Below are 25,842 nucleotides of genomic sequence, written 5' to 3' on the forward strand. Positions count from 1 at the left end.
GAAGTAGAGTAAGAGTAAGACAGTAAGCAACTGTGAATAGCTACTGTATGTAATAAAGTTTCTAGTTCTGTACTTGGAGCACGGAAACCAAACCCTAGTAAACATGCTTCTCACAGGTCTGCAATGTATATGTGGTTGCTGGCTGTTAGAATCGTCACGTCCGAGAAGTGTGTCGCAACAAACGTCATGATTGTTGCATTGTCCATGGAGATGTCCAGTGAAAGATAAAGATAATATTAACTGAGCAGCTCATCAGAACTGATTCAGATTGATTAATAATACTAACTGTTGTACGCCAAAGGAGAAGATATAGTAATAACTGACAAACCAGTCACTTTACGCCGTGACCTTGTTTCCAATATGAAGAAACCTAATCATACTTGGTCCCTCATTGTTCTTCCAGCCGGTGTTTCCATTCAATCATGCAGGCAACAGGAAAGGGAAACGCGGCTTCCTGTGGAAGAATGGGTGGAGGGTCGCGGCGTTGACTTCAAACAAGCCTGGTGACTTTTGCTCCATAAGAGCAAGCGTATGTTGCACTTCCATCTTTTTTGCTACTACTACTTCTACTACTCAGGAGTTACTGGTTGCTTTGACCCAAAGTGTTGGCCCCACTCGGGGCCCTCTGGTTCACATTGCTCCCTGAGGTTGCTACTTTTAGTTAGCGAGAGGAATTAGCCTGTAGGCCATGAGCTGTACTGGTGAAACTGAGACTTTGCTTGCATGATTATAAAGAATATTGGATTGGGCGCCATTTGATGTCCGCGTGTACCCAATGTTCCAGCAATCCTGCTTGGTCTCGTCATCCATGACAGACGGACCTTAAAAGTCAGTGGAATTCAAATACATAGATGATATCATACAGAATAAAGGGTCAGAGATGGATTTTACACAGCGTGTTTGCAGCGACGACACGCATTTGGCTGCAACATTTCAGATGTGAGCAAGTGGAGCAAAACACCGTTGGACCACGAGGTCAATACAGCATAACGTCCTCAACTCGGCTTATTAGTTGGGAGAGGAGCTTCGCTGGCTACAGAAAGGAGGGCAGCAGAGGGCAGCACACGGCTTTGGGAGGGCAGGGAGGCAATATGGGTCAATTATTGGGTCAGTGCTGTAATAAGACATGACAGAGCGAGGCTGAGTGGCAAACAGCTGAATAATAGGACAGACATGATGACAAGTCTCAGCCTAGGAGAGGGGAAGGCTTTGGGAGAGGAAGGTGTGTGGAGGAGAGGATGGAGTGTTACTGGTTACTGTGAATGACAGTAATGATGATGGCATGCGATTGCGGCTCCTCTCTCAGTGTGCGCGTGCATGTGCGTGTGTGTGCGTGTGCATGTGTGCATGTGTGCATGCCCAACACCAGCAGCATCTTACCATGCAGTTCATTGCAAAGTGGTTGTGCTGGGTTTGCAGCTCGACGGCGTGCTGGTGGTTCCCTCCAATCTCCGTGTAACTGGTGAGGAAAAGCCCCTTGTTGTGCATGATCCAGTCGAACATCTACACATAGAAAAGAGGAAGAACAGGAAGTTAGTTGAACACAATGTACCAGATAGAATGCGTCTTCTGTCTGCTGTTAAACAGACAAACACAAGATTTACTTGCCGTTGCTAGCAAGCTGATATAAACTCGTTTAGTTGCGCTTGAATGCACAGAAAAGGGAAATAAATGTGTTGATGTTTCACAAAAGAACTGGGAATGATGGGCAAAATTCCCAATAAAGTGCACTTCCCCTTTAAGCATCAGTATCTTTATAATTGCATACACGTGTATATTATTGTCTCCATTGCAAGTGGTATGCTGTGGTATTAAAGTGTACAGTATATACAGTATATACAGTAAACACATTGGGCTTTCATATTGCAGCAGCATCAGTAGCGGCTCCGTGTTGACATGCTAGGAGTATGGAAAGGTGTGTTTAATTACAGCCCTGAGACTTTCCACAGCAGTCCTCTGCAAATCGCCTCCAGCTCTGCCCGGCTCTTATAGCAACATTTATCAGCTCTGCACATGCCACTCACACTCCTTTGGAATACTGATGACAAACACGCACTCACTCGGACGCATTCTGCCTTCTGTATCCACGCATGCATGTACTAGTATGGCGGGTAATATGGTACTAGTATTATCTGATCAAAGAATGATAAGGAAAAACAATATTGTATTCCACCCTTCGGTCTGTAGGGGTCTTGGATGTCATTTGTCATGTTTTTTTCCAATTTATGCAACTGTAGCCTGGGAATCTAGCCGGAATGTGAAGAAAACTGAACTGCGGACGGTGGATAAGTGTTTGCAAACACCCTGCAATAACATTACAGCCGAGTGCATGAGGTAATTTTAACCTTTTTAATTAGGTACTAAGGTAACTTGGTCATTTTAAACCTTTTGTGACACATAGCACACCAGGAGAAAAGCATTCCCACCTTTTCTGCATCCTGTTCGAAAAGACGCAGCTGGAAACACTGGTCCAGTTTCAGCTTCCTCATGTGCCACAACTGCTGCAGGTTCTGCCGCGTCCCATGAAGCTTATCCAGTAAACTCGTCACTTTGGCCCCCAGATTGTGAGCGTCCGCATGCGTGTGGAAGCCATGATGGTGATCGTTGGACTCTCCGCTGGCGGCGCTGATTCGGTTCCCGTACCCGCTTTCGCTCCCACTCCCACTTCCCACCGCCTGGGACTGCAGCCTTTGGAGCAGCCTTCGTCCCTGCGTGTCAAGCTCCTCCACCGAGGCTTTAGTGGCCCTTTTCTTCAATGCCGCATGTTCCTCCATGAGCCGCCGAGCCCCTTCCAGGTCCCGTGGGAGATCCCGCTGGGACAAAGTTTCCTGTAGCTCCTCGAGGCGTGCCAGAGCTCGTGCAGCATCGCTGGCAAAGGTCTCAAATGAGAGCCGCACCTACAAAAAAAGTCGTTTTTCAAAGTGCAAATATAAGTTGCGTCTAAAGAAAAACTTAAGACTGTCTGCGTGAACAAAGTGCTGGTTTTCAGCAGCCAAACCTCAATCCAATCATCGTGGTTGTACTCTAAGCTCCCGTCAAAGTCGGCTGTCAGCTGGGACGGGTCCACAATCTTGGACAAACCCTCCAAGGAGACCATTACCGTCTGGTGTTGGTGTCACGCAGCAGGTAGGAAGAGAAGAAAGGAGCCATGATCATCATCATCCTCATCATCCAAGCGACCAAACCGCTAAACTTGTAAAAATATTTCCCACAGTCCAACTTAAGGACTGCAAAGAATGTGGAGCTGTGTTTGGGTTTTCACATCTACTGTTTATACAGGTGTGAAAACATTCCAGCCACTTCATGCAACGTTCATACTATTGGAAGTTACACAAATAGACATAGATATAGACCTGGAGACATAATAAACTGAAATGCACAACAAAAGTTATGCAACACCGAACTTGTGATTGACAGCAGGCGCAGGGAAGGGTATGACTGGTGAACTTTTGTCGAACAAACTTTGTTGGGAGTTTTTAACCACAAGTTGCTTGTCCAAGTACAGCTCACCACTGGGGCGAAACGCATCACGGTGTCCTATATATCCAGTTTCCATGGTAACTGGGTCAGGACTAAATATACCAGTAGCACACCACCACATGGGACGGAACGGTGCGACCGTCACGGAGCAGCAGTGCAATTAGCACTGACGAATTAGGACCCAAAGCAAACAACTTCACTCAATCCTGATACAGACTGCTCAATTGTTTACAGTCCATGGAAGATGAATAAACTCAAGTATCACAACATGCACGCCCCTACCTCAAACTCAAACTTGGAGCTGCCAAAGTTGGTCCTCTGCTTCTGCCAGAAGTTATCCGGCTTGATGATAAGGGCGACGTGGATGCAAGAAGGGAAGGACTCCTGCAGGATCTTCAGCAGAGGTTTGATGCTGTCCCATTTGGAGCCCCGCATGTCCACGATGACCGTGAAGCCATGTCTGACCACTTCCTCACTACAGCAGAGATCACATATTAGATCACACTGTAGTATTTCTGACTAACCACGCAGAACCTCAACAAAGTAACAATCGACTGACGGCGTTGAACCTCTCGGGTCGACATGGAAGCAGTAAAAACGTCTGCAGTTGCTTACCAGGAGCGCTGCTGCTCTATTAGTCCATAAAAGGTAATTTCTCTGTGTGAAAAGGTTTCAATCAGAATGCGTCTACTTAGGAGAGCAAAGCATATGCAGGGCCTCCTGCTCTAACTCACGCTGACCTCACTATGAAAACAGATCCATAGCCGCCAAATGGCCAGATAAAAAAAGGAGAGGGGAGGGATAGAAAGAGAGATAGGGAGAGAGAGAGAGAGAGAGAGAGAAATCAAAAGGACAATGAGGCAAATGGGAAGAGAGAAAATGATATAAAATTTCCTTTGACATATATATACATACATACATATACATATATATATGCATACACATATACTGCATGGAAACAGGAAAAGGGAAGCACAAACAATGGGAAACCTCTGCGGACGGCGAGGTGTAGTCCACGTCTATACACGTGTACGGTGGAAGCACGTCTGCTTCACATTAAGCCGGGACCGTAAAGAGGGTTAAGTCCCTGTGCGTGTGTACGTGGGCACACATGCTTTGTGTGTTTCTTGCCTGGGGATAGTAGCTAGGTAGGCTATGAGCCTGCGCAGGTCTTCCGCTCGTATTCTATCATGGTTGCTCCGTGCTGGGAACGTGAGAACCGGACCCCCTCGTCGGTCTCTGCCACCTGCGAGAGGAGAGGAGATAGTAGACGTAAACATAACACAATTAACGCTAACACAGCTGCTGCATAGCACCCTATAGGCCCAGATTGAAAATACAGTCCCTACATACATCAGAGCATCGTTTGATCAACGTGAAAGAAACCCATTCAGAAGTTCTTATGCTACTTAACAGCAGTCCATCTTATGTATGCAAATCCTTCTCCACAGCTCCTCCAACATCATTACAGGACACGCTGCTGGTCTTCATCCACCCATACAATATCAGCCGCTGGACTCTGGCTGGTCTCCATGGCCAAGAGGAGCCGCCGGTCACAGCACCAGCCAAGCAGCAGCAATCATCTCCGTGATTTCAAATGAGCATCACTCCACTCCACGGTGTATTTTGGCACAGAGGACACTGTCAATAAACCTTATTGTGAATTGTGTCTTGTTATTATTATTTAATATGTTCACTGAAATGAAGACAATCGGCATGGAGAATGGATGGATGGTTGTTCACCCAAATGCACTGGCTTCCTAGAAATTATATTTAGTATAACAAGCACACTGAGATCGATTGGCTTGGCCTGTGTAAGGCTGCTAAATGAACCCGGGAATTTTTACAGACTCGTTTTGCTTCTCATGGAAATAAAGGACAAAGTTGTGGTCGGCTCCATGAGGGTGTCGGCAACCCGGCATGACACAGCAGCGGCACACCGATCGTTTCTTGTGTTGGGCTTTTAACGGCATTTAAAGCCGATCACAGGCTGATGGATCGAAGCATCCCGAGTAATTATGCAAATAAGGAGCAGTCTTTTTGCAGCACGTTTTTGATACAAATGTCTGACCTGACAGAAAGGCAACCTTCTCCTTGAGGATGGGAAGTACATCGATGGCCTTCATGTCTTCATTGCGATGGAAGCCTACAACAGGGCAAGAGGACAAGAGGTCAAAGGTTGCAGCACAAACAGGAAAAAACCTGCAGAACAATGACAAAATGTATTCATACGTGTTTTTAACACATACATACATCAGCTGACAAAATGTGGTATTTTTTCATGCACGTTCGTTTCAGTTCGGATTTGTTATTTTAGGCTTACACTAAGTGATATTTATGCTGGAGTTTCATCCAAAAGAACACTTTCATGCGGACCCGCACCAGTTAGAGGAGATACAGCACAAACAAGCATTTTGTTTACTGCACCAGCACGTTGTTTGGCTGTTTGGGGAAACGGCAGATTCATTCCCACCCCGTTGCTTGAATGGATGCGGTACGCATGGTATTTCACACATCGATGAATAAATTTAGTTTTAAAGTCCCCTTTTATGGTAGCTTGTAACTGAATTCAGATCTGCAACATCTCATGAGAATTTAGGAGCAAATTTAAGGTCATGCCGGATTATGGATTATTCTATAGCACATGCATCTTGAATGAAAACAATAAATCGCCCGTCACTGCACATACTAACCCTAAGTAACAACACAATCACAGCAGCAATTGTCTCTCTTCACTTCATATAAACTACTCATTTACAAGTCTGCCAAGCATGAAACAAAGATTTTCAATCACTGACTGCTTGTGCATAACACTCATAATGGGAGCAATCTATTTTACTGACAGTCAGAGCCTCATAGCACGATCTGCAATTCATAGTACTCGCCACTGTGGTCACTCCTCTGCTTCTTCGTTGGACGACGGAAAAGCAGCGCAGTAGAGGGAGTATGCATCCTAGCAATAGACTGTGACGCAAATAAAAGATCATCTGAGCACGGGACGGGTAGTAAATTATTCTGCAGCACAGGAATGCCAGATGTTCGTCTCCCATTGGAAACGCATCTGTACGGGCGCACAACATGACGCACGCTTACGTTTTTGCATGTAAGTCGAAATGATTGATTGAAAAGTGATGACAGTCACCTTTAAATTGTTGCTCATAAAGCCATTTCCAGCAAGAAATACAGTTTGGGTCTGTTCCCCTACATACTACTACATATGTATCCTCCAATTCAATATTCTGTTTGAGTAATATCACTTGATCAAGCCATTTTCTAGTTTTTCTAGTATCGACATCAGCCGATACTGCAATAGTCATATCATTTTGGGAGCGAAAACAGTCAGCGTCTTTATTCACGCTTGAACAACACTAGTGCCAGCAACTCATACAGTTGTTTGTACAGATAAATATATGAATATTATCAAGTTCTCAATAGTAGTTTAAAACGAAAAACATGTATGTTTCCTGTGGGAGCCTATCAGAAATATAATTGAGAACCAATGCATTATGGGATTACAAATATACGGTATATCCATCCATCTATGAATTAGGAATATACGGTATATCCATCCATCTATGAGTTAGGAATATACGGTATATCCATCCATCTATGAGTTAGGAATATACGGTATATCCATCCATCTATGAGTTAGGAATATACGGTATATCCATCCATCTATGAGTTAGGAATATACGGTATATCCATCCATCTATGAGTTAGGAATATACGGTATATACATCCATCTATGAGTTAGGGATATACGGTATATACATCCATCTATGAATTAGGGATATACGGTATATCCATCTATCTATGAATTAGGGATATACGGTATATCCATCTATCTATGAATTAGGGATATACGGTATATCCATCTATCTATGAATTAGGGATATACGGTATATCCATCTATCTATAAATTAGGAATATACGGTATATCCATCTATCTATGAATTAGGGATATACGGTATATCCATCTATCTATAAATTAGGAATATACGGTATATCCATCTATCTATGAGTTAGGAATATACGGTATGTCCATCTATCTATAAATCCTGCAGAAGCCATTCTCAGTTAGAATGTGTTCCCCCATGATTTACTAGAATATGCTCCGCCATGATTTGCGAGCAGAAGCAGGCAAAAAAAGTGAAGCAAATAACACGGTTGTCCTCCCCAGCTCAGGGAAGCACCCCCTTCCTCCACCGTGTTGTCATTCTTTGCACTTAATGGGCAATAAAGGCTTGGTTGTGCAAAAACTACAATAAGTCTTTGCACATTATTTTAAAAGCAAAAGATCATTGAAAAGGTCAGCAATGGTTTGGTTCTCGGTGCAATGTTTAAGACAACCCACAACCACTGAAAACACAGGGGGACACGAAATTGAAGCTTCCACGTTGAGGTCACAGAATGAGCGTGGGAGTCTTCACGGTTAGCTTTAAAATTAAGGCTCGGTCTGATGTCTTTGCTCAAAGTCGAATGCTGTGACATTTCAAAAGCGGTGAGTGCATGCAAGCAAACTTTCTTTCGTGGGGGGGACAAAGATTCACACGAGGACGTTGGAACTGCTGAGATTCTCACTGACGTATTGCAGTGTAGATGTTTCTTGTCCATGTTTCTTCTCCATGCTGGATCCAAGACACACGCAATGGTCTGTCCTGCTATTTTTACTGTCTGTGCCTTTTTTCAGAATACAGACTGAAAACATCCTTGAAACCAAAGCTACGCGACCTCCAGGTTCTTCTAATGAGATGATGTTGGAATGACTGCACTAAATTTGGACTGGAATGGGAAAAGTAACCCCAAACCCCAAATTGCAACATGTGCAATAGCAAAAAAATGCCTAATGTCTTTACATACAAGCCTCTTGACTTTTAGGGCATTTGAAAAAAAGCCAAACTACATATTGGTGTCATCTTCCTCAGCCTCGGTACAAAGGGTCAGTCACTACTTTAGAATGCTTTAAACTTTAAAACAAGTTAGACTTGGCATCGTGCATCTGTTCCAAGCAAGCATACCACAAGGTGCCAATCATCTGCCTCATCACCATGTGACCAATTTTAAGCCAAACCGTGTGTGTTGGGGACAACCACACATTGTTGCTAAAATATTAGGAATATCAGCCAACAAGGCAACATGTAACATGTAACGTGGAACATGGCTGGAGGGGGGCCCAAAGAGGATCAAACGCCTCAGTCCACCTCTTCTCCTGCAGCCAACATTCTACCAAACCAAAACCAACCTTTTTCCAAATTTCAATGCCAGGACAAAAACCCAGTTGACATGAAATTATATTCCGCCCATTCTGGATTATTGCCTGATATCAGCGCCACAATCCAACCCATGCTTTCCCATCTAGGGTCAAAAAATGTTTTAGTACATTTTAGTGCACACTGCGACTCGGGGGGCACGACGTGGTATCTACAGTGTGCCGGCTACGGCTATTTTAATCTCACACAAGTGATTTATTTTTAATCACAGCTGCATGAACGTGAGCTCTGATGGAAACTGTCACACTGTGAGACTGATGAATTTCAGATGGCTGTTTCATACTTCATTTCTCCAGCTCAGTCCAATGAGTTCCGTAGGATCATGGGAAAAGCAGGAGTTAGGAGGTATTAGTCACGTTGTTCAGCCTGGTTGTGCTCAAATTGGCCAGACTTGGAGGGACATAACTTTTGGGGGAAACGCTTGGAAAAGTGTGGGAATAAAACTGTCTGGGACGGGATTGTTCATTTGTTTGAAAATTCCGCTAAAATTCCTTATTTTAGATCTCATTTTGACTGTGGTTCTATAGGATGTGTGTGTGGACGTGTTTTGGCCTGTTTTACTGTGACACAAAGGGATTCACACTGCGACGGCGACCTCTAAGAATAGCGCTTCCTACACTAGAATAGCAAGGATGTGCCAATAAGTCAGATTTTGGGGTGAAACCTTCCAGAACACAGGCAGTATAAAAGTAAGTATAAAAGACGATACACACACGTGCTTGCATGATGAACAGCATGACGTCAACACATCCCCTGCAAAGCTAAGTCTGCTGCCACAACTTTGAAAAGTAAGAAAGGTTTTTTAAAATCTCCATCACAGTTTCTGTACATGAAAACGTGCCTCCTCTTCACACTGTACACGTACCGTTTGTGTACATTCCTGTTGCTACTACCTTTGCTGCCTCCTTGTGAGTATACGCTTTGTGTTGACCATAGAAACCACAAGTACGATGTGTTCTTACAAGGGGCACACGATAATTTTCCATTTGATAATTATCATGCAACCCTAGTAAAATATGGGGAATTATAACATCATCCTGATAAATCTGCTCATAAAACCGATAAATTGGGCTGTGAACGTGAACAGTGTGTCCTAACGTCCCCTGTGCGCACTCAAACAAATAAGTTGATCGTGTGGAACTTCACATTGTTTCAGAAGACATTTCGCCAAATGCTTCAAATGCTCTGTAAACATTCTGCAAGGTGAAAAAACATTGAGTTTGAACACATTAAATCTGGTCAGCCACCTGAAATACACCGCTACCTGCCTGGGGCTTGTTCCTATCGCTGCGACCTCTAAAAAGTGGAAAAGTTGTATGAAAGATGGATGACCAGTCCATCGTTGAAGATACATTAAAGCCCTTGAACCACACCGCTGTCGCAATAACAACAGTTATTTATTTACTTTTGACTACATTGTCTTTCCATCACTTTCCCCGATGTAAGGTCACTTCTAGCAGGCTCCACTGGAGTTGTGTGTGACCTTCAGTTGGAGTTGGCAGGGGGCCTGCAGACTGTGGTGAGTTCAACTTTCATTGGGTTTCTCATATTGTTGTTACAGTGTGGCTTACAGTAAGAATAACACTTGGCTCCTACCACAACCCCGCGACCTGGATACAACCCCAACGCACAGACACAATGCTGGATTCATGTGTCTAGATGTATGGGAAAGGTAGAGTTTTCAGGACAGCGTTGGAGGCATTAAAGCACATCCATATTTTCAACACATTTTCATGAGTTTGCAACTAAAAAGGCAGCTTGAAGGGAGGAAGCCTGTGAGGGAAAAAATATTCTTATACAGCTAATGTTGAGGACATGGAAGTGCATAATTTAAGGAGTTTTGTCTTCATTGTCAGACCTTTATGCAATATGGGCGGTTTTATGATGCTACAGCTGTTTTGGTGTTCCTTTCACACCTCGGTGGGCCTGAATAACAACCTCTCCTCTGTGCAGAATTAGCAAATATTCGACTTATTTTACAATCTTTACTGAACCAAGGTTGTTGGATGAAAAACATCCAGTTAATTTAAAGCAAGACAATAACAGTCTCACTTAAAAAACATCCATGGAAGCCTCCCAATCAAACACAACAAAACAACCACATGCTGAAAGATCACAATTCACAATGTCGTGTTCAGCAGTTCATTTGTAGTCCTTGACTTCGGGAAAAATACAACAGTCCATCAGAAGAAATATCCTACCTGAGAGTTTGATCAAGACTTTTCCTGCCTGTGCATATTGCCAGCTGTGGTTGTCTAGCACCGCCATTGATAACCAAGAGGGTCCCAAACTGGTCCCGATCGGTCCAGATTACACCCTACACCCTGGCCGGTCCCACACTGGCCTGTTGTTGGTTGCTGTGCCATCGTTGCATGGCAAGGAGGCAAGCGTCCAAAGCCCTGTCACCCATTGAACGGCAGAAACTGAAAAACACTCCCATCTCCTTTTTTAGCCAACACCAACTGGCTTTTCTTTGCCATGCCCCCCCACCCCCCAGAAAAAAGAGAGAAATTAAGCCAGTCAAACAGTTGTCACTGGTGGATTTGTGGGTGAAATAGGCTTTACTCATGATTGGTTGTAATCTTCTCTCTGCTTATACCCTGAGCCTTTACACCCAAATCTTTTTTTAACGCCAAAATCTTAAAGAAAATATCTTAAAGTGTGTACTGGCTCCAAAAAGAAGAAACACAAATAACTTGACTTTACTCTACAATGCGGTTGTCTGATTGTACACATTTACAATTACAATTAGCATGCACGCCACGGACACAAAACTCTCTCTTATACAATCTTGGCGTCCATAAACTGCTGACATGCCCAAAGTGACCTAGTGTGTGTAAATTAACAAAGACATTTGTATTCCCCTTTTATACGTACGTCCAAATGGTTCTACTCACACTCTAATGAATTCCACTTTCATAAAACCGAGGCTTGATTTGGACTGAAAATCCTTCAAGTCAGAAAAGAAGACAAAGAGCTTATTCAATGTTTATTACAACGTCTCCCAAAAGGGAGGTTCTGAGAGAAGAGGAGGCATAAAGTTGTAGAAATTAAAATAAATGGGAGTATAACAACACATGGCATACCAACAGTTTAATTCTAGTGTTTTCTAACACATGTCGGGCCGCTGCTGGGGCTGCTGGGGCTGCTGAACATGGTTTGTAAATTAGGCAGCCCTTTCTATCCCTGAGAAAAGCCGTTTTGCACAAATGGGGAATAATACTGAGGAATGCTGACCCAAGAGGCTGGGATAATAAAATACGGTACACACCAAAGGTTTGGACACGCAACACAGCTGATGGCCCCGACTCAGTAATTCCCTGACAGGACACCCCTGTGAAGTAAAAACCATTTCGGGTGACTACCTCATGAAGCGTATACTTCTAGCACGCTGTTTTGTTGTGCCAAATATAACAATGCTGTGAAATACCTTCATAGAACAAGACTAATTCATTTGGACTGCCCAAAACGACATGAATTTGATTGTTACACAAATAGCTCTTATTGCTGATTTAAGACTACAATGTCATTGGCATATAATTACATATATATATATATATATATATATATAAACTGGAGACATCAAGCTTATTGAGGTAAAGCAATGCACTGTGTGTACACGTCCAAGTCCACAATTCGAGTTGATGAGTCCCTCTGATGATTTTGTGTTCTTTGACTGGACCATAATTCCATACACTAGTTTAATAGCCCTCCTCATTAACACATTATTATGGGACTTTTCCGGGGGTCCAAAAAAATGACATGCACATGCGTCATGGCCAATGATGCTATGATGATATAATAATGGCATATAGCACCCCCCCCCCCACACACACACACACAGTTAGAATGGTAATGTATGTCCCAAAAAGTGGGAATAAAAGCATAACACACTTGTTACTTATTTTACCCAAAAGACTAAATGAACATTTTGTGTGCTCAGAAGCTCCTTGCGAGGCTGTGAACTCATCGCTGAGCGGTGCAGAGCCGTCTCCGTGGTCTTGGAGTAAGGTCGCAAATGTTAGTGTGGCGGAAAGAGAAGGACTGAATTATCATGACAGAAGAGACGAGTGCGAGAGGGATCAGGGCTATAAAGGCGGAGGCTGGACCCATTCAGCCCCGAGTGTCCAAGAGCGCCTATCTGCATGTACGCTCCCAGTAGAATACAGTAGAAACACACTGTGCGGCCAGCTGAGTTGCATCCACACGTCAGTGAAGTAGAAAAGGCGACATAGCGGTGCTCTTTGTCCGGCTCAAGGAACGCCATTCATCAGCTCCCTCTATCCAAACCATCCTCAATCCTCTGATTGTACTGTCTGCCACACAACAAAACCCATCCAATAAACCACAGTGCAGCAAATAACACTTGACAGGCAGGGTGCAGAAGAGAGAGGAATGTGTGTGTGTGTGTGTGTGTGTGTGTACCATCGCTGCAATAGCTGCCTCGGAGCACAGAGGAGGAAATAGGAAGTTTAAAGAATGGCTTAGAAATAACAACATATCAACTGGCCAGACCAGAGGGGATGTGAACTGATGACATGGGACATAACGCGGGTGAAGGGGGGGTGGACATACACCTTCCACTATTGCCACCCGTCATATTGGAAGCCGCTATGTTGTGTAACTTGTGTGGAAAAATTGTTTGTTTGCTGAAAAGTATTTTTCTCACGGGCTTGTTTGCTAATTTATTATAGTGGTGCCATTGGCTTCATGTTCTATTGTTTATTGTTTATTCTATTCTTTATCTATTTATTGTGTTATTGTGGCATTTGCTGTTAACTTGTATTCTCCTATTGTAGCTGTTGCACTTTGATATCATTAATTTGATGTAAAGTGGGTTATAAATTAAAATTATTATTATTATTATTATTGTGTTACCTTGATGTCGGCTGTTATTTGTTTCAAATAATTGTCTGTGTTTATCATATCTTTAATGGATGCTAAAGCCAATGCTAACCAGTAGTGGAACATGCACGGTGTATAATGGATGCTACGTCATCTGGTTCAAATGCTATTGAATCAATAAACACAAATATGAATGAATTATGTAATGAGATTTCTTGCAGATTGACTACAATATAACGTTGACTTTTACACTGACATTCCTGTGTGTACCAATTTATTGCATGTCGAAGGCGTACTTTTCAGTCAAATGATGGTGTAGCTAGTGAATGTATGCCCTAAAATGATATAAGAATATAAAAACTAACAAACTGAGGCAACGTGGCAAGGATAGCCATACTCATCAGTTCATTGGCTGCTAATGGAGTGGGTGCACTGCTTGGATTCAACGAGCAGTGGTGCTGTTGGCCGCGGTCTATGAGAAGGTAGGTGACAGTTCTGTACGTCCACGCGGACCACTAGTTCTTGGATCTCGGCATCAAAGCAGGAGTTCAGAACACCTCATTTAAATAATAATTAAAGCTAACTGACCAGTGATGATCAATTTCCCACATGGTGGCTCGAGTGAATCCAGTTTTATTAGGCAGAAGTCAACTCACGTACCAGTAATTATTCAGTTTCAATAACTTGAAATAACTTAATAATATTTGCTGAAATAGTAAAGCAAAGCTTGTGTGTGGAGATTGGATCTGCACTTTTTTTAATCAGTGAAATGGAAACGCGAAAGAAATGATGTGCTGTGAGCACAAAAGCAAAATGTTGCTGAGCAACTGCGTTTGTGTACTTTCTTCAGAGAAACATTTGGTACTAAACGTCTGGATTGATGATAAACAGGGACTCCCTGTGGTCTTTGTTCCCCAAAGAGAACCAGCCCAACAAAATGATGACTGAATCCAATTGTTCTAATGCTTCTCTCCAGAAGTCCAGCTCGTCGTGTACGTTACAACCACTAAATGAAAGTACTATGTGTGTTTTCGCTTCCCTTATTTCTCCCCTTTTCTCTCAGCCCGATGATTTCCAAAACGCATCACTCCTCCTTCTATTCCTCTGTGAATAGATTCTCACTAGACTTGTCCTCCACAAAGGCTGCTGTCCTGTTGAGTAAACACCGAGCAGACAGGGAACTACAGGCCATGGCCCCGTGGCTCGTCTCCAGCCAGGAGGCGGTCAGTTGGTGCAGCGGCTATGGAGCATTGCTACAGCCCTGAAAACAACCGCTTAAGCAAACAGGACTATCTGGCCTCAATGCATGCACGCACGCTCGCCACTCTATGGTGCTCTCTGAGGTCGCCATTGGAGCAAAATGGTCTGATCCATACGTCAAGTAAATGACAAGTGCAACAAATTCCGTATTCTGGCTTCCATAAAATGAAATGTCATTTCCAACAAAGTCCTAATCCTGCAACAGTCAATAAGTTCCAGGTCTGATCTCATGTTTATTTTTAGCTTGATGAGGCAGAAGTACACGAATAAATATCAATTTGGTCTGGTTTTAATCTACTCCTGAATGAAGGCTCTCTTCAAGCCATTTAATTCCAGATCCTTTAAAAAGTGAACTTTTGGGTCTCTGCTTCCCAAGCGGCCCTGGACCACATCTAGACTCCACCGGGACTCCATATTGCATCCCTCCGTATAGTGAAGTAGTATGCATGCTTCCTGTTTTCATCAACATATTTCTGAAGCGGAAAAAAACACTCCTTTCCTTTCCATCTTTTGTTTTTTAACTGTAGTTTGTCCACACCTGGAGGTAAGAAGGACTCAACTAAAGTTGGAAGTGACAAGCTTGACCTGCAGATTTGTCCTCACTAAATATAATGGTATTACTACTACAGTATTAAGAAAACATAAACATAGCGGTGAAGTGCTGATGGTGGCCCCAAGGGCCACACATGATCGGTGGCATGTGTACATGTGTACTACATGTGTACCACAGCATGTGTACTACATGTGTACCACAGCATGTGTACCCCAGCATGTGTACTACATGTGTACCACAGCATGTGTACCCCAGCATGTGTACATGTGTACCACAGCATGTGTACCCCAGCATGTGTACATGTGTACCCCAGCATGTGTACATGTGTACCCCAGCATGTGTACATGTGTACCCCAGCATGTGTACATGTGTACCACAGCATGTGTACATGTGTACCACAGCATGTGTACATGTGTACCACAGCATGTGTACATGTGTACCACAGCATGTGTACATGTGTACCCCAGCATGTGTACATGTGTACCATAGCAAGGGCAGTGAGTGTATTTCAGAGTAGAGACCGCATACCCGTACCCTGCAGGCATACCATCAAAGGTTCAGGTCTAAAGTCTGGGACTCGAGGAGAGGAGTTCCGCTCAAGCAAGGAAGATGGATTTCTCTTTGCAATTGAGGAGAGCAAATCAAAGTGAGGCTTTCCAACTAATACATCTTCAGTTCCCCTGATGGTTCTACTCCACCTCTATGTAAGATTTTTGGATAAAGAGAGGTAAAAATCACATGACGCACACGTATTCATTAGTTAGCAAGCGGGCCAAAAATAGCGTAGCGATACTGTCGAGAGCGGGGGCTCTATCTTTAGTGCAGAGTAAAAGGGAAAACAAATGTTATGATTAATATTTGTATGAGTGGGGCTAACGTGGGTTTCTGAAAAAGATGATACTTACAAGAACCAGCAGTGATGATGGGAATGGAAATATCTTCTGCTGGTGGTCGCTACTTCTGTGCACAGATGACAAAAACAGCAGCGAAAGCATGCAGGAGGTAGGTCCATCCATGTGAGACTCTACTCCAAGTTTGCCTCTTTTTGCTTCGCCATCATAAAGACTGTGGCATTCTATTGCTAAAACAAGAGCATCCCCTTTTGATCATTAAATTGCTGTTCATAATCACTTACATTATTAAGCTACGATGATCCATTATCCCAAAATCCTGCATCATGCCCACTGATGAAAAAGAACTCCCCGCAGAGGTAGAGCTTCCAAAATGTCAGCTGTAAAGAAATCCAAGAAGATACCGCTATGTTCCTGCAGCAATGCATCCGAGCATCCTTAATGTCCCTCACGTCAAACAGCAACCAGCATGCACACACCACTTCCCCCACCCACCCCACCCTTCACGCTTAGCACCTCCCCCGTGCGCCCTCGGCCAAAGACGATTGGTGGATGGATAGGTGAGAGGATGACGGGGATTGGACCGGGCAATGTGGCGGAACCCTTACTCTGCTATGCATCGATGCTTTCCAGGAAAAGAGCATCTCGGAGGCGGAGAGGAAGGACAAAGATGACGAGGGGGGGCTGGGGTGAAAATGTAGTCTAGAACAACAATAGATAGATAATGTGTACTAACTGCAGTGAGATCAATGATGGAGACGAGTACAACAGTGAAGGTGTTGGCAGGGCAGAGGAACACTTGACTTGACTTCGGGGGGAATTGGACTTCAGAGCAGATGGATCTCATTAGCACAGAGCATGCTATCTGTGTACACGTATTTACCGAGTGTGTATGTGGGCAGGAGTGTGTGTTTGTTGTGGTTTGTGTGTGAATGATGTTGTCAGCCTCGGGGCTGAAAGCTCGGTCATGTGCCTTGCGGAGCCCCTCCCCCTCTTTCTGTTTCACACAAGCACAAATGTTACATAAGACTTCACAGCATGACAACTCTGACAGTCCATCAAATGATGTCAAAGGTGGAATAATATCAACCTTTTATTCTAACCTAAGAATAGATATTGGAAATGATGAGGGATCTTTAATCATTGTGATGATAATTGTTCAATAGCAAAAACAGAATGGTTATTAATACTTGGTGCTGTGGCCTGAACAACAACGTGATGCCAGCTAAGGCCTATCTTCACACATACAGTAGCTCTCCTCCATGGTAGGAAATACTGCATTTCAAGGAAAAATGGCATGGAAATAGAAGTTCAGGACATTCTGAGATGAAATATGACATTGCTTGACGGCTACCAGCGTTCACCAATCACCATGTCTTCTTTAGTTCAACTGTTTTTAAGCTTGCAGGACTATCTGTAGATACGTATAACATCTTGCCATCCAGCCCGTTTGGTAAAAAGAGAGAGGAAAACAATATCTGGAGGCCGGCAAAATTATCCACTTATGGCAACAGGCCTACCTGGTATACAATATGATGCAACATTAGTGGAAACTGGACTATTTTCCAGTGATGTTAGCAACATCTAGCATCTGTACAAACCTTGCACGATCTTTAAAAGTCCATCCACAAAACCTGAGCCAACTTAGTTGTGTTGAAAGTGGTTGATTTTTATATGAAATACACAGAGCATAGATGTATTTGTATTGTATTCCACAACACACAGTAATTACATTCTTACAGCCACTTTGAGGCTTCGGGTTCCACTTTGTCTTGCTTCTCCTGTGATCAAAATACAACACACACACACACACACACACACACACAGATGGTGGCTGGAGCTAAATGGACGACAGAATGAGTGTTGTACTTGGACTTGGATTCCCAAAGCTAAATATGATAATATGATAAATGCAGCAACAGATCTAGAGTCGTCCTGCGTGAACAGGCGGTTGGCTACTGTTGCAGATTATCTGGGTCTCGGCGCCAAACCATATCTGGGAACGTGTCAAAATATTTACCCTAAGCACGCTTAGCCTGTAAATCCATATGTGGGCCAAGAGTGTTTTGGGGACGGTTGCAGTCTTCTACAGTGTGTGTGTATCAATGTGTGTGTGTGTGTATGAATGTGTGTGTCTAAGAGAGAGAGAGAGTGTGCACCACCTGACATTTCCACCAGGCAACCGTTTGCCATCATCATTAAACAAACCTTTGGCAAAACTGCAAACTTTGATGAATGAGGGCTTGAGTAGTTCACCCTAGTTGCATTTCAAAGTACGTACTCCATCCATCCATCCATCCATCCATCCATCCATCCATCCATCCGTCCATCCGTCCATCCATGCATCTATGCATCCATGCATCCATGCATCCATGCATCCATCCATCCAAAAATGGCCAAAGAGGGGCGGACCTTTGAAAATGGCTGGGATTGATTGAGTTAAAAACCAACTTGTGTTGTTCGCGCTCAAAATATTGTGTAACACTTTTAATGATGCACTACCAGCAAGAAACAGACATGTAACCAAAGGCCTTCCTTAGTGTTGATGCACACAAAAAACCAAAACAATAACAGATTCGACAATGGGAGGGAATGTCGTCTTTCTGGTGCGAGACCACAACGCAAGCACGACACTAAAGTGTCTCCAAATCAAATGAATGCATTTTCAGCTATTATTTTCAACGGTGCACAAGAACATGTTGTATCTATCTATCTTAATAACAAGGCTAAGCAAAATGCCCCCCGTGCGAGACCCCCCGGAGAGCATTCATAAAATAATGGAAAAAAAGTGTTTTGAAAAACACGTTGGGCAGACGAGCCTGGTTTGGACTGAAAAACAGGACGGACTCAGCTGAGGTTTTGTCAGATCTTCTAAAGGAAACAAACAAGGACCCAAAGAAGCTGGGCCACAACATGGAGAGAAATGCTTTTTGTCAAAATGATAATGCTCCACAAAAACAGCTGTGCAAAGAGAAAGGGAATATTCAGGGAGAAGGATATACAGAAACTGCTGACTGGGTAGATGAGTCCAAAAAGACTGAAAAATAGTAACTTGCAATGTTTGGAATACTAGAACATGAATAACTCATTTTGTGAACTGTGGATGCTGGGTAACATGTTTACCAAGTGCAGTTTTCCTTTAAGCGATTAGTCCTTGTTATACAGCATCTCTTACACTGTCAAGCGCATGGCTGGCATACATTATAGCATTATAGACATTGAGAAAAAGTGAATCTGTCATCTGGTTCTAAGATGTTTCGTCCCCTGGTGTCTCGGCTTTAAGGTGCAACGAAGCTTCAGGCATTTAAGCGCAAAATCAACACTACTATATTCTTCACTGTTCATCTTGTTCACTGCAGTCTCATGACCTTAAACTCAACGTGAATGGCTTGGAATGTCTGTCTGATCCAAATTAAGATACACTTTTAACCCTCTTTTTTATTTTGACCGAGGGGGGTGAAACTCAAGAGGTTTTGGGCAGAAGGCCTGTGCACGGGATTTGGCGACTATGTCCAATCACGTCCTATTAAAGCCATGCTCAGATCCTGGCAACTGGGAATAATAGGTCAGACTGTCAGACTGGCAAAAAAAAAAAGTCTTGTAAAATGTTTATCTCTGGATGACCCATTTGGAAAGATCAGGACAGAACCGTGTAAATCACATGGCCTTTGCTGGGATAAACACAACACCGACTACATGGTAGTAACTGCCATAGATACCATAGATACCATAGATACCGTAGATACCGTAGATACCATAGATACCATAGATACCGTAGATACCATAGATACCGTAGATACCTTAGACATCGTAGATACTGAGTCTGCCGTCTCACTGTCCATTTCTATCTACTGCTAAACACCATTTTTATCCAGCATCACTGTAGAAAGAAGCAACATTCCCAAACTCTTATTCCTAGTCTAGTCTAATGGAGATTACACTGGATTATCTGTGTCAGAGGACCCAGACCCATACTCATTTAGGACAATCTTTGACCAATCACAAGTTGTTTCTAAAAAAACAACAACACACATCTCATTATACTTAGTGCAACATGCGTTATAAAGATGGGCATAAAAGTCAATGGGTCAATCAAATTGACAGATAAATTAATTGAATTGGTTGTTGTAATCCCATCCCCAACACCACATTGAACAGTGAACTGGATTATCTCATCTAATTTATAGATGACAATTATTAAATTAGAAAAACACATATAAAACCATAGTACTACTTTAAAAAAAAGTACACATTGCGTGTCCATGGTCTTACTAGAGTCTAGTCTAGTGATTTAGTTCCTTCCCCTTTTTGTCTTGACTGTAATTAGTTATTGTTTATGGGCGCCTCCCACTTTCATTTCAAACATTGCCATCACTTGCGGACATTTGAACTTAATAAACGTTGCTTGCTCCTTATTTAACTGTTGGCTTTTGTCAACTTTTACTCCTGATTTAGTAAGAGGCCTTTTAGCCGTGTTTAACTCTACCAGTCCGGGAAAGCTTTAAGATTTGCTTCTTCCTACTCCTTTTGGATACGTGTAACTGTGAATTGATTATGTGATGCATTCCATTGTAACCTGATGCATGTTCAAATCAAACTAAACCAAACCAAGAAACACATCATTCATCAAAGTGTGGAATTGCCCTAACCACAATAATCCAGTTTCATTCTGTTGGATGTTAAACCAATAAAGGTGATTGTAATCCATTTTGTAATCACTGATACGAGGGCATGGACATCTTCCACAAGCAGTGGATGTAAAGCTAGTTTAGCTCGCTGGCTAAGTAAGTAGAAGAAAGATGAATCCTACCTGAGGTCTGGCCAGGTCCATCTAGTTTGGGTTCACATTTAGGAAGTGAGAAATCTACAAAGACAAAAGATACAAACAATTAAATCCTGCGACTTGACAATAACACAACACTAAGGCTTGACATCGGTGTCCAGTTGAAATGTTCGATATCCTCATCTCCGTAAGGCAAACATCATCAGGTCTGTAGTGCCACCATGAGTCCTGGTTCTACTCTATCTTACACACACACACACACACACACACACGTTGTATGAATATCTGCATACAATCTAAGCAACAGCAGATGCAGTTGATCTGTTTTCCCCGGAGCATCCTCTTCACGGAGACGAGATGTTTCAAATAAATAATCAGACTTGACAGGAAGCATGCTTGTTTGATGTTTTAAAACAGCTTTGCGCTGCCAAAGCAGGAACATGAAAGACACAACAATACAGCTTGCTTACTTAACCCTGAACTTAACTATCATTATTTGATATTACCCAAGTCCATCACCGCGGACACGGTCTAGTCGGACAAACAGACATTTTGTATCAAACCCTGTTTCTGGGTCACGCCAGTAGGACACGGTCGTAGCACGAGATAGTCGAGAGAGAAAGCAGGGATGAAGAGCAGCTTAGATCTCCTCTGTGAGAAGAACAGCATGGCATATGCTGCCGCCTTGCCAGATTACAGCCATCACCTGTTCCCGTCCTGGATGTATTATTTCATAGAGTACGGCGTCCGGTCCGGTAGGATATACGTCTACGTGCAAGCCTATACAGGAAGATGCCACGTTTGATCCCCAACCTATTTCATCCGGAGCCGGGAAGGCCGAGCGGCAGTTTAGCCTCTCTAAGCCAGAGGAGCAGTGGGCTGGCAGTGGGCTGGCAGTGTTCACGCGACACGGATCAAAGCCTGCTGCTGTCTTCAAAGCAAGAGGGAATGAAGAGGCGGAGAGAGCGCAGTTTGTGTTGGACAGGCCGTGCACAGCTGTTGACAGAAGAAGAGTAGTCTCGGCAGCACGAGTTGACACATGTAGTGCATGCAGATACAACTCGAGTGGAGTTCCAACCCCCAAAAGCAGTTTGCTTTACTCTGAAATAAGAACTTGTCTTCTTGTTGGAGCAGAGAAAGCATGCCGTGATTGCAGAGAGGGGCAGTAAAGTGCATGTACCTGGCTTGGAATCACAAGTACACGTCAGAGACGTCTGACAGAAGCTCCAGTAAAAAGGAAAAATGTTTCAAAAGCACCCTATAGATAAAAAAGGAATGGCTTGAGTACACATAGAATTCATATACAATATGAAAGACAAACAACACTTGGAGTCAGGATAAGTTACAGTATGTGGTATGTGTATGTGTACTGCGGGAGTTATACAAGATCACTTGGACTTGTTTTGTTGTTACTGAGGGAAAACCAAGAACTGAACATTTTGGATAAGTGTGTGGATTGAGACCTAGATTATTCCTTGGATTAGGTTGTGGAGAATAACGGGCATGCACATGTGGGATGCTGTACATCCTGTGACAAAATAACAAAATAACACCAAAGCAGGGTTAACTTCATTCATCCATTTCCTATATAGCTTATCCTCGTTAGGGTTGCGGGGGCATGCTGGAGCCTATCCCAGCTGACTTCAGCCCAATCACAATCGTGTTCATTTCAATGACAAATATTTTTGGTGTAAACTTTAATGCCTTATCCTTTATAGTTTATTAAACTAAATCTACTGTCATTTTAGCCGATATAAATGTGAAATTTAGTCGACAAAATCTAAATAAATTTTTATCATGAAAGTATGACAAAAACTAAAATGTCAAAAAAAACCCTGATTATCATTTAAAAACTGTTGTGACTGCAACAAAGAATGCAAGGTGCTACCTCACTTTTTGTTATCGATTAATTTGACGAGAAGTAAAATGTACTGAACCTGAAGCAGTTTTTCCCAGAAGAAACAATGCAAGACTAATGAATCCGTTCCACACATCTAAAAATATGAACAAACAATACATACAAATGAATAATTATAGTTTGACATGCAGAAAACAACATGCCGATGTTCCTTGGCACCGTGGCAGGTTATTTAGCAGTCACAATCAATTAAAAATGCATAGGCCGCGAGTCAGCAACATGTAGAGGGTTTTGGGGACTCATGATTCAGAACAGCACGGGTGCAAAAAATACAACGAAAGAGTTGGAAAACAAAATGTAAAAAAGACATAAAATGTGGCGAAAGTGCAAGTTTAGCACTGTGAGGCGTAGCCGTTGTAACGGCAGCACGTTACGAGTTGCATCATCTCCTCCCAAATGGAGCGGAAGATCCGCGACAAGGTAAACTTAACGTAGCACAAATCAGTGAGATTAAGATTAATGTACCTTACCAACATAACGTTAGCCGTGCGGAGGGCTAACTTTCTCTTAATTATGACTGCTGTCCAATGGGTGGCAGTTTATTACCATGGCAACGGGACTTCCTACGGCCTTTATTTCAGCGACAGGGAGTGACAGAATGACAGCGAGGTGTAAATGATGTTTTTAAGATGTGCTCTACCTACATTTGGTTTTCTATTCACCCGTACACCTTGAAAGGTTTACGTTTTATACAGAGAGACTGATTGTATGCCCTATTTGTCTTTTTCCTCATCCAATTTCCAATACTTTTTTTGATTTTTTTAACAAAAACAGAACTAGAAAAAAACGTTTTAGTTTTCATCGACTAAAACCATCTATAGAACTGATGGTAATGTTTGACTGATATTGAAACAAACTAAAATTGTTTTTCTTTTCTCGGGTGGAGATTCCAGATTTCAGTCACTTCGATCCAGGCTTGCACCAAAATGCAACCAATTCTTGCTCATTTATGGGAATCTGTTGTGTATTTTTCATGTCATCTGAGAAGAAACAAGCAAACAAATCAACAACAAACCTCCAAACTGTTAACATATATTCATGGAATTAACAAAATTGCTGCCCATGTTTATTTTTCTTCACTACAACATTTAAGATTGCATCTTACTGCCAATAGCATTTGACTGTATGAGGCTTTCGAAATATTGCAGAACGAGATGATTGACCGCATATCCAGTATATAGCGGAGGCAAGGGATGAGGTAATGACGACAGGCTGTGTGGGAGACGCCTGGAAGAGGTGATGAAAGGAATGAAAGCAGGATAGCGGCGGTGGGAGTCGGCAGTTAACCGATCGAGGGTCCTCTATTTTCAGATGGGGGATTTGCAGGAGACACAGACCAGCCTGCAGCCTGTTCTTATGACCCCCTCCCAATCCTCCGAGCACCCATCCCTCGCTCACGCATCATTCCTCCATCCCCCTCGTCCTTACTTTGAGAGCCCAAGGCGACGTGGGTGGGATGTAGTGATTTATACCTCTGTGCTTGTGCGTTGGCTATGTGAGTGAGGTAATGAGGCTATCCTGATACGCTTACCTTGTTAGAATGAATACAAATGCATCGTCTACCGACTGGCTTTCTTTAGTATTAACATATGGATGCCAGCTAATTTCCATGTACAGCACTACTTTTCAAACTGAACTTTGGGGTGGGGGGGTGAGAGGCAGGGCGGGGTTTAAATATCAGTGCAGACCTGCCAATATGTATGAATTTGTCGTAAAATAGATATCGGTTTCTAGATAGTATTGCAAAAACATTTCTGTCCCCCAGAGGGGCCATGGGAGAAAATAACAATCACCGATGTAACATGACTGTTACACTGGAATGACTGTTACATTAAATACTGCATAGCTGACAATCTCCATTGGAAGACTTCAACAAATTGTTTCATACTTTTGATCATGACATATTTGTGGAACAAAGTGGTTTTAAATCTATAGATGATTGGGAACATTATGCATTTATTCAATCATTCCAAAGCATTTTGTCAAAAGCATTACAAATCAATAATTGTAAAATGTCTAAAATGCCCGCACAGGTAAACACACCAACATATTTAGTAATGAGGCTTCCGTGTCTTCAGATCGACATGACATATTCAACTCATCAATAATTGACCACTCAAAAGGGTTGAATCACTGTCGATATTGATCAGCATGGCCTGAAACGTGTCAATAATAAACACAGTGGCAAACAACCAATTCCAACATGTGGTTCCAAACTGTCGGAGCTTTCCGTACTAACTGCTCCTTCTCACTAACATCCAGGATGCTAGCCAAACAGTTTTGCTTAATGCTTCTGTTTGCCATTTATGACCAGCTGATGTATTGACTTTACTCATTCTCACTAAGCAAGGCAAGGTAAGCTAGGATTTTTTTGGAAAAAGGAGCTCAAAACATTCAGGCAGAATGCACTTGTTTTTGTGACAGTCGCATCGATGCAAGCCTTGAGCGGTGAACTAATGCCCTGCTCGAAATCTAAAATTCCAAATAAGTTGAGCAGACTGTCAGAGTGCTTTTATGTTTGGCCTGGTTAGTAATTCAGAAAAGGCTATACAAGACATGATGGCAAATACAGTGCACAAAAAAGGATGTTCGAGATAAAAATAAAGACAGACTTCCTCCAAACCTCCTTCTTCTGGGGTTCTGATAAAGCCAAGTGTACACGCAGGTTCCTCCAACGTATCCATGCTTTCGGTCTTTAACTCTGACCAACTGCCAATTAGACGAGCCCTTGAGTTCCAAAGGAGTTCAGTCTCATGAAAAGCCGAGATGCCTGCTTTGCACAAGGCGTGGTCCACTCGGACTTCAACTCTGTAATTTGATGGGTGACAGCTTGTTTGTCTCTTCAAACACACGTCTCTTCAAAAAACGTTTTATATTATATA

General features: G+C 42.8%; 1 protein-coding gene across 8 annotated transcripts in view; it reads right to left on the reverse strand.

Annotated features, from left to right (window-relative positions):
• triob (trio Rho guanine nucleotide exchange factor b) overlaps nucleotides 1-25,842 on the reverse strand; it is a 71,293-nt gene that overhangs the window by 40,379 nt on the left and 5,072 nt on the right. For 3 of the 8 annotated variants that reach the window (XR_009119880.2, XM_058052915.2, XM_058052922.2), the window contains exons 1-8: nucleotides 21,606-21,807; nucleotides 21,070-21,123; nucleotides 5,552-5,626; nucleotides 4,612-4,726; nucleotides 3,763-3,955; nucleotides 2,999-3,103; nucleotides 2,427-2,897; nucleotides 1,381-1,503 (exon numbers count right to left, since the gene is read on the reverse strand). Coding sequence is in view for 7 of the 8 variants with exons in the window: in XM_058052915.2 (XP_057908898.2) it covers nucleotides 1,381-1,503; nucleotides 2,427-2,897; nucleotides 2,999-3,103; nucleotides 3,763-3,955; nucleotides 4,612-4,726; nucleotides 5,552-5,626; nucleotides 21,070-21,123; nucleotides 21,606-21,711 (1,242 nt within the window). In the remaining variant the exon portion in view is untranslated. Of the gene's footprint in view, nucleotides 1-1,380; nucleotides 1,504-2,426; nucleotides 2,898-2,998; nucleotides 3,104-3,762; nucleotides 3,956-4,611; nucleotides 4,727-5,551; nucleotides 5,627-16,313; nucleotides 16,499-16,543; nucleotides 16,703-21,069; nucleotides 21,124-21,605; nucleotides 21,808-21,855; nucleotides 21,875-25,842 lie in introns of those variants that run through there. The other 5 variants (XM_058052921.2, XM_058052919.2, XM_058052917.2 and 2 more) reach the window with 5 other exon arrangements.

This window comes from Doryrhamphus excisus, linkage group LG5 (assembly GCF_037039965.1).
Source record: "Doryrhamphus excisus strain RoL-2023G ecotype Guam linkage group LG5, RoL_Dexc_Guam_v1.1, whole genome shotgun sequence".
NCBI lineage: Eukaryota > Metazoa > Chordata > Actinopteri > Syngnathiformes > Syngnathidae > Doryrhamphus > Doryrhamphus excisus.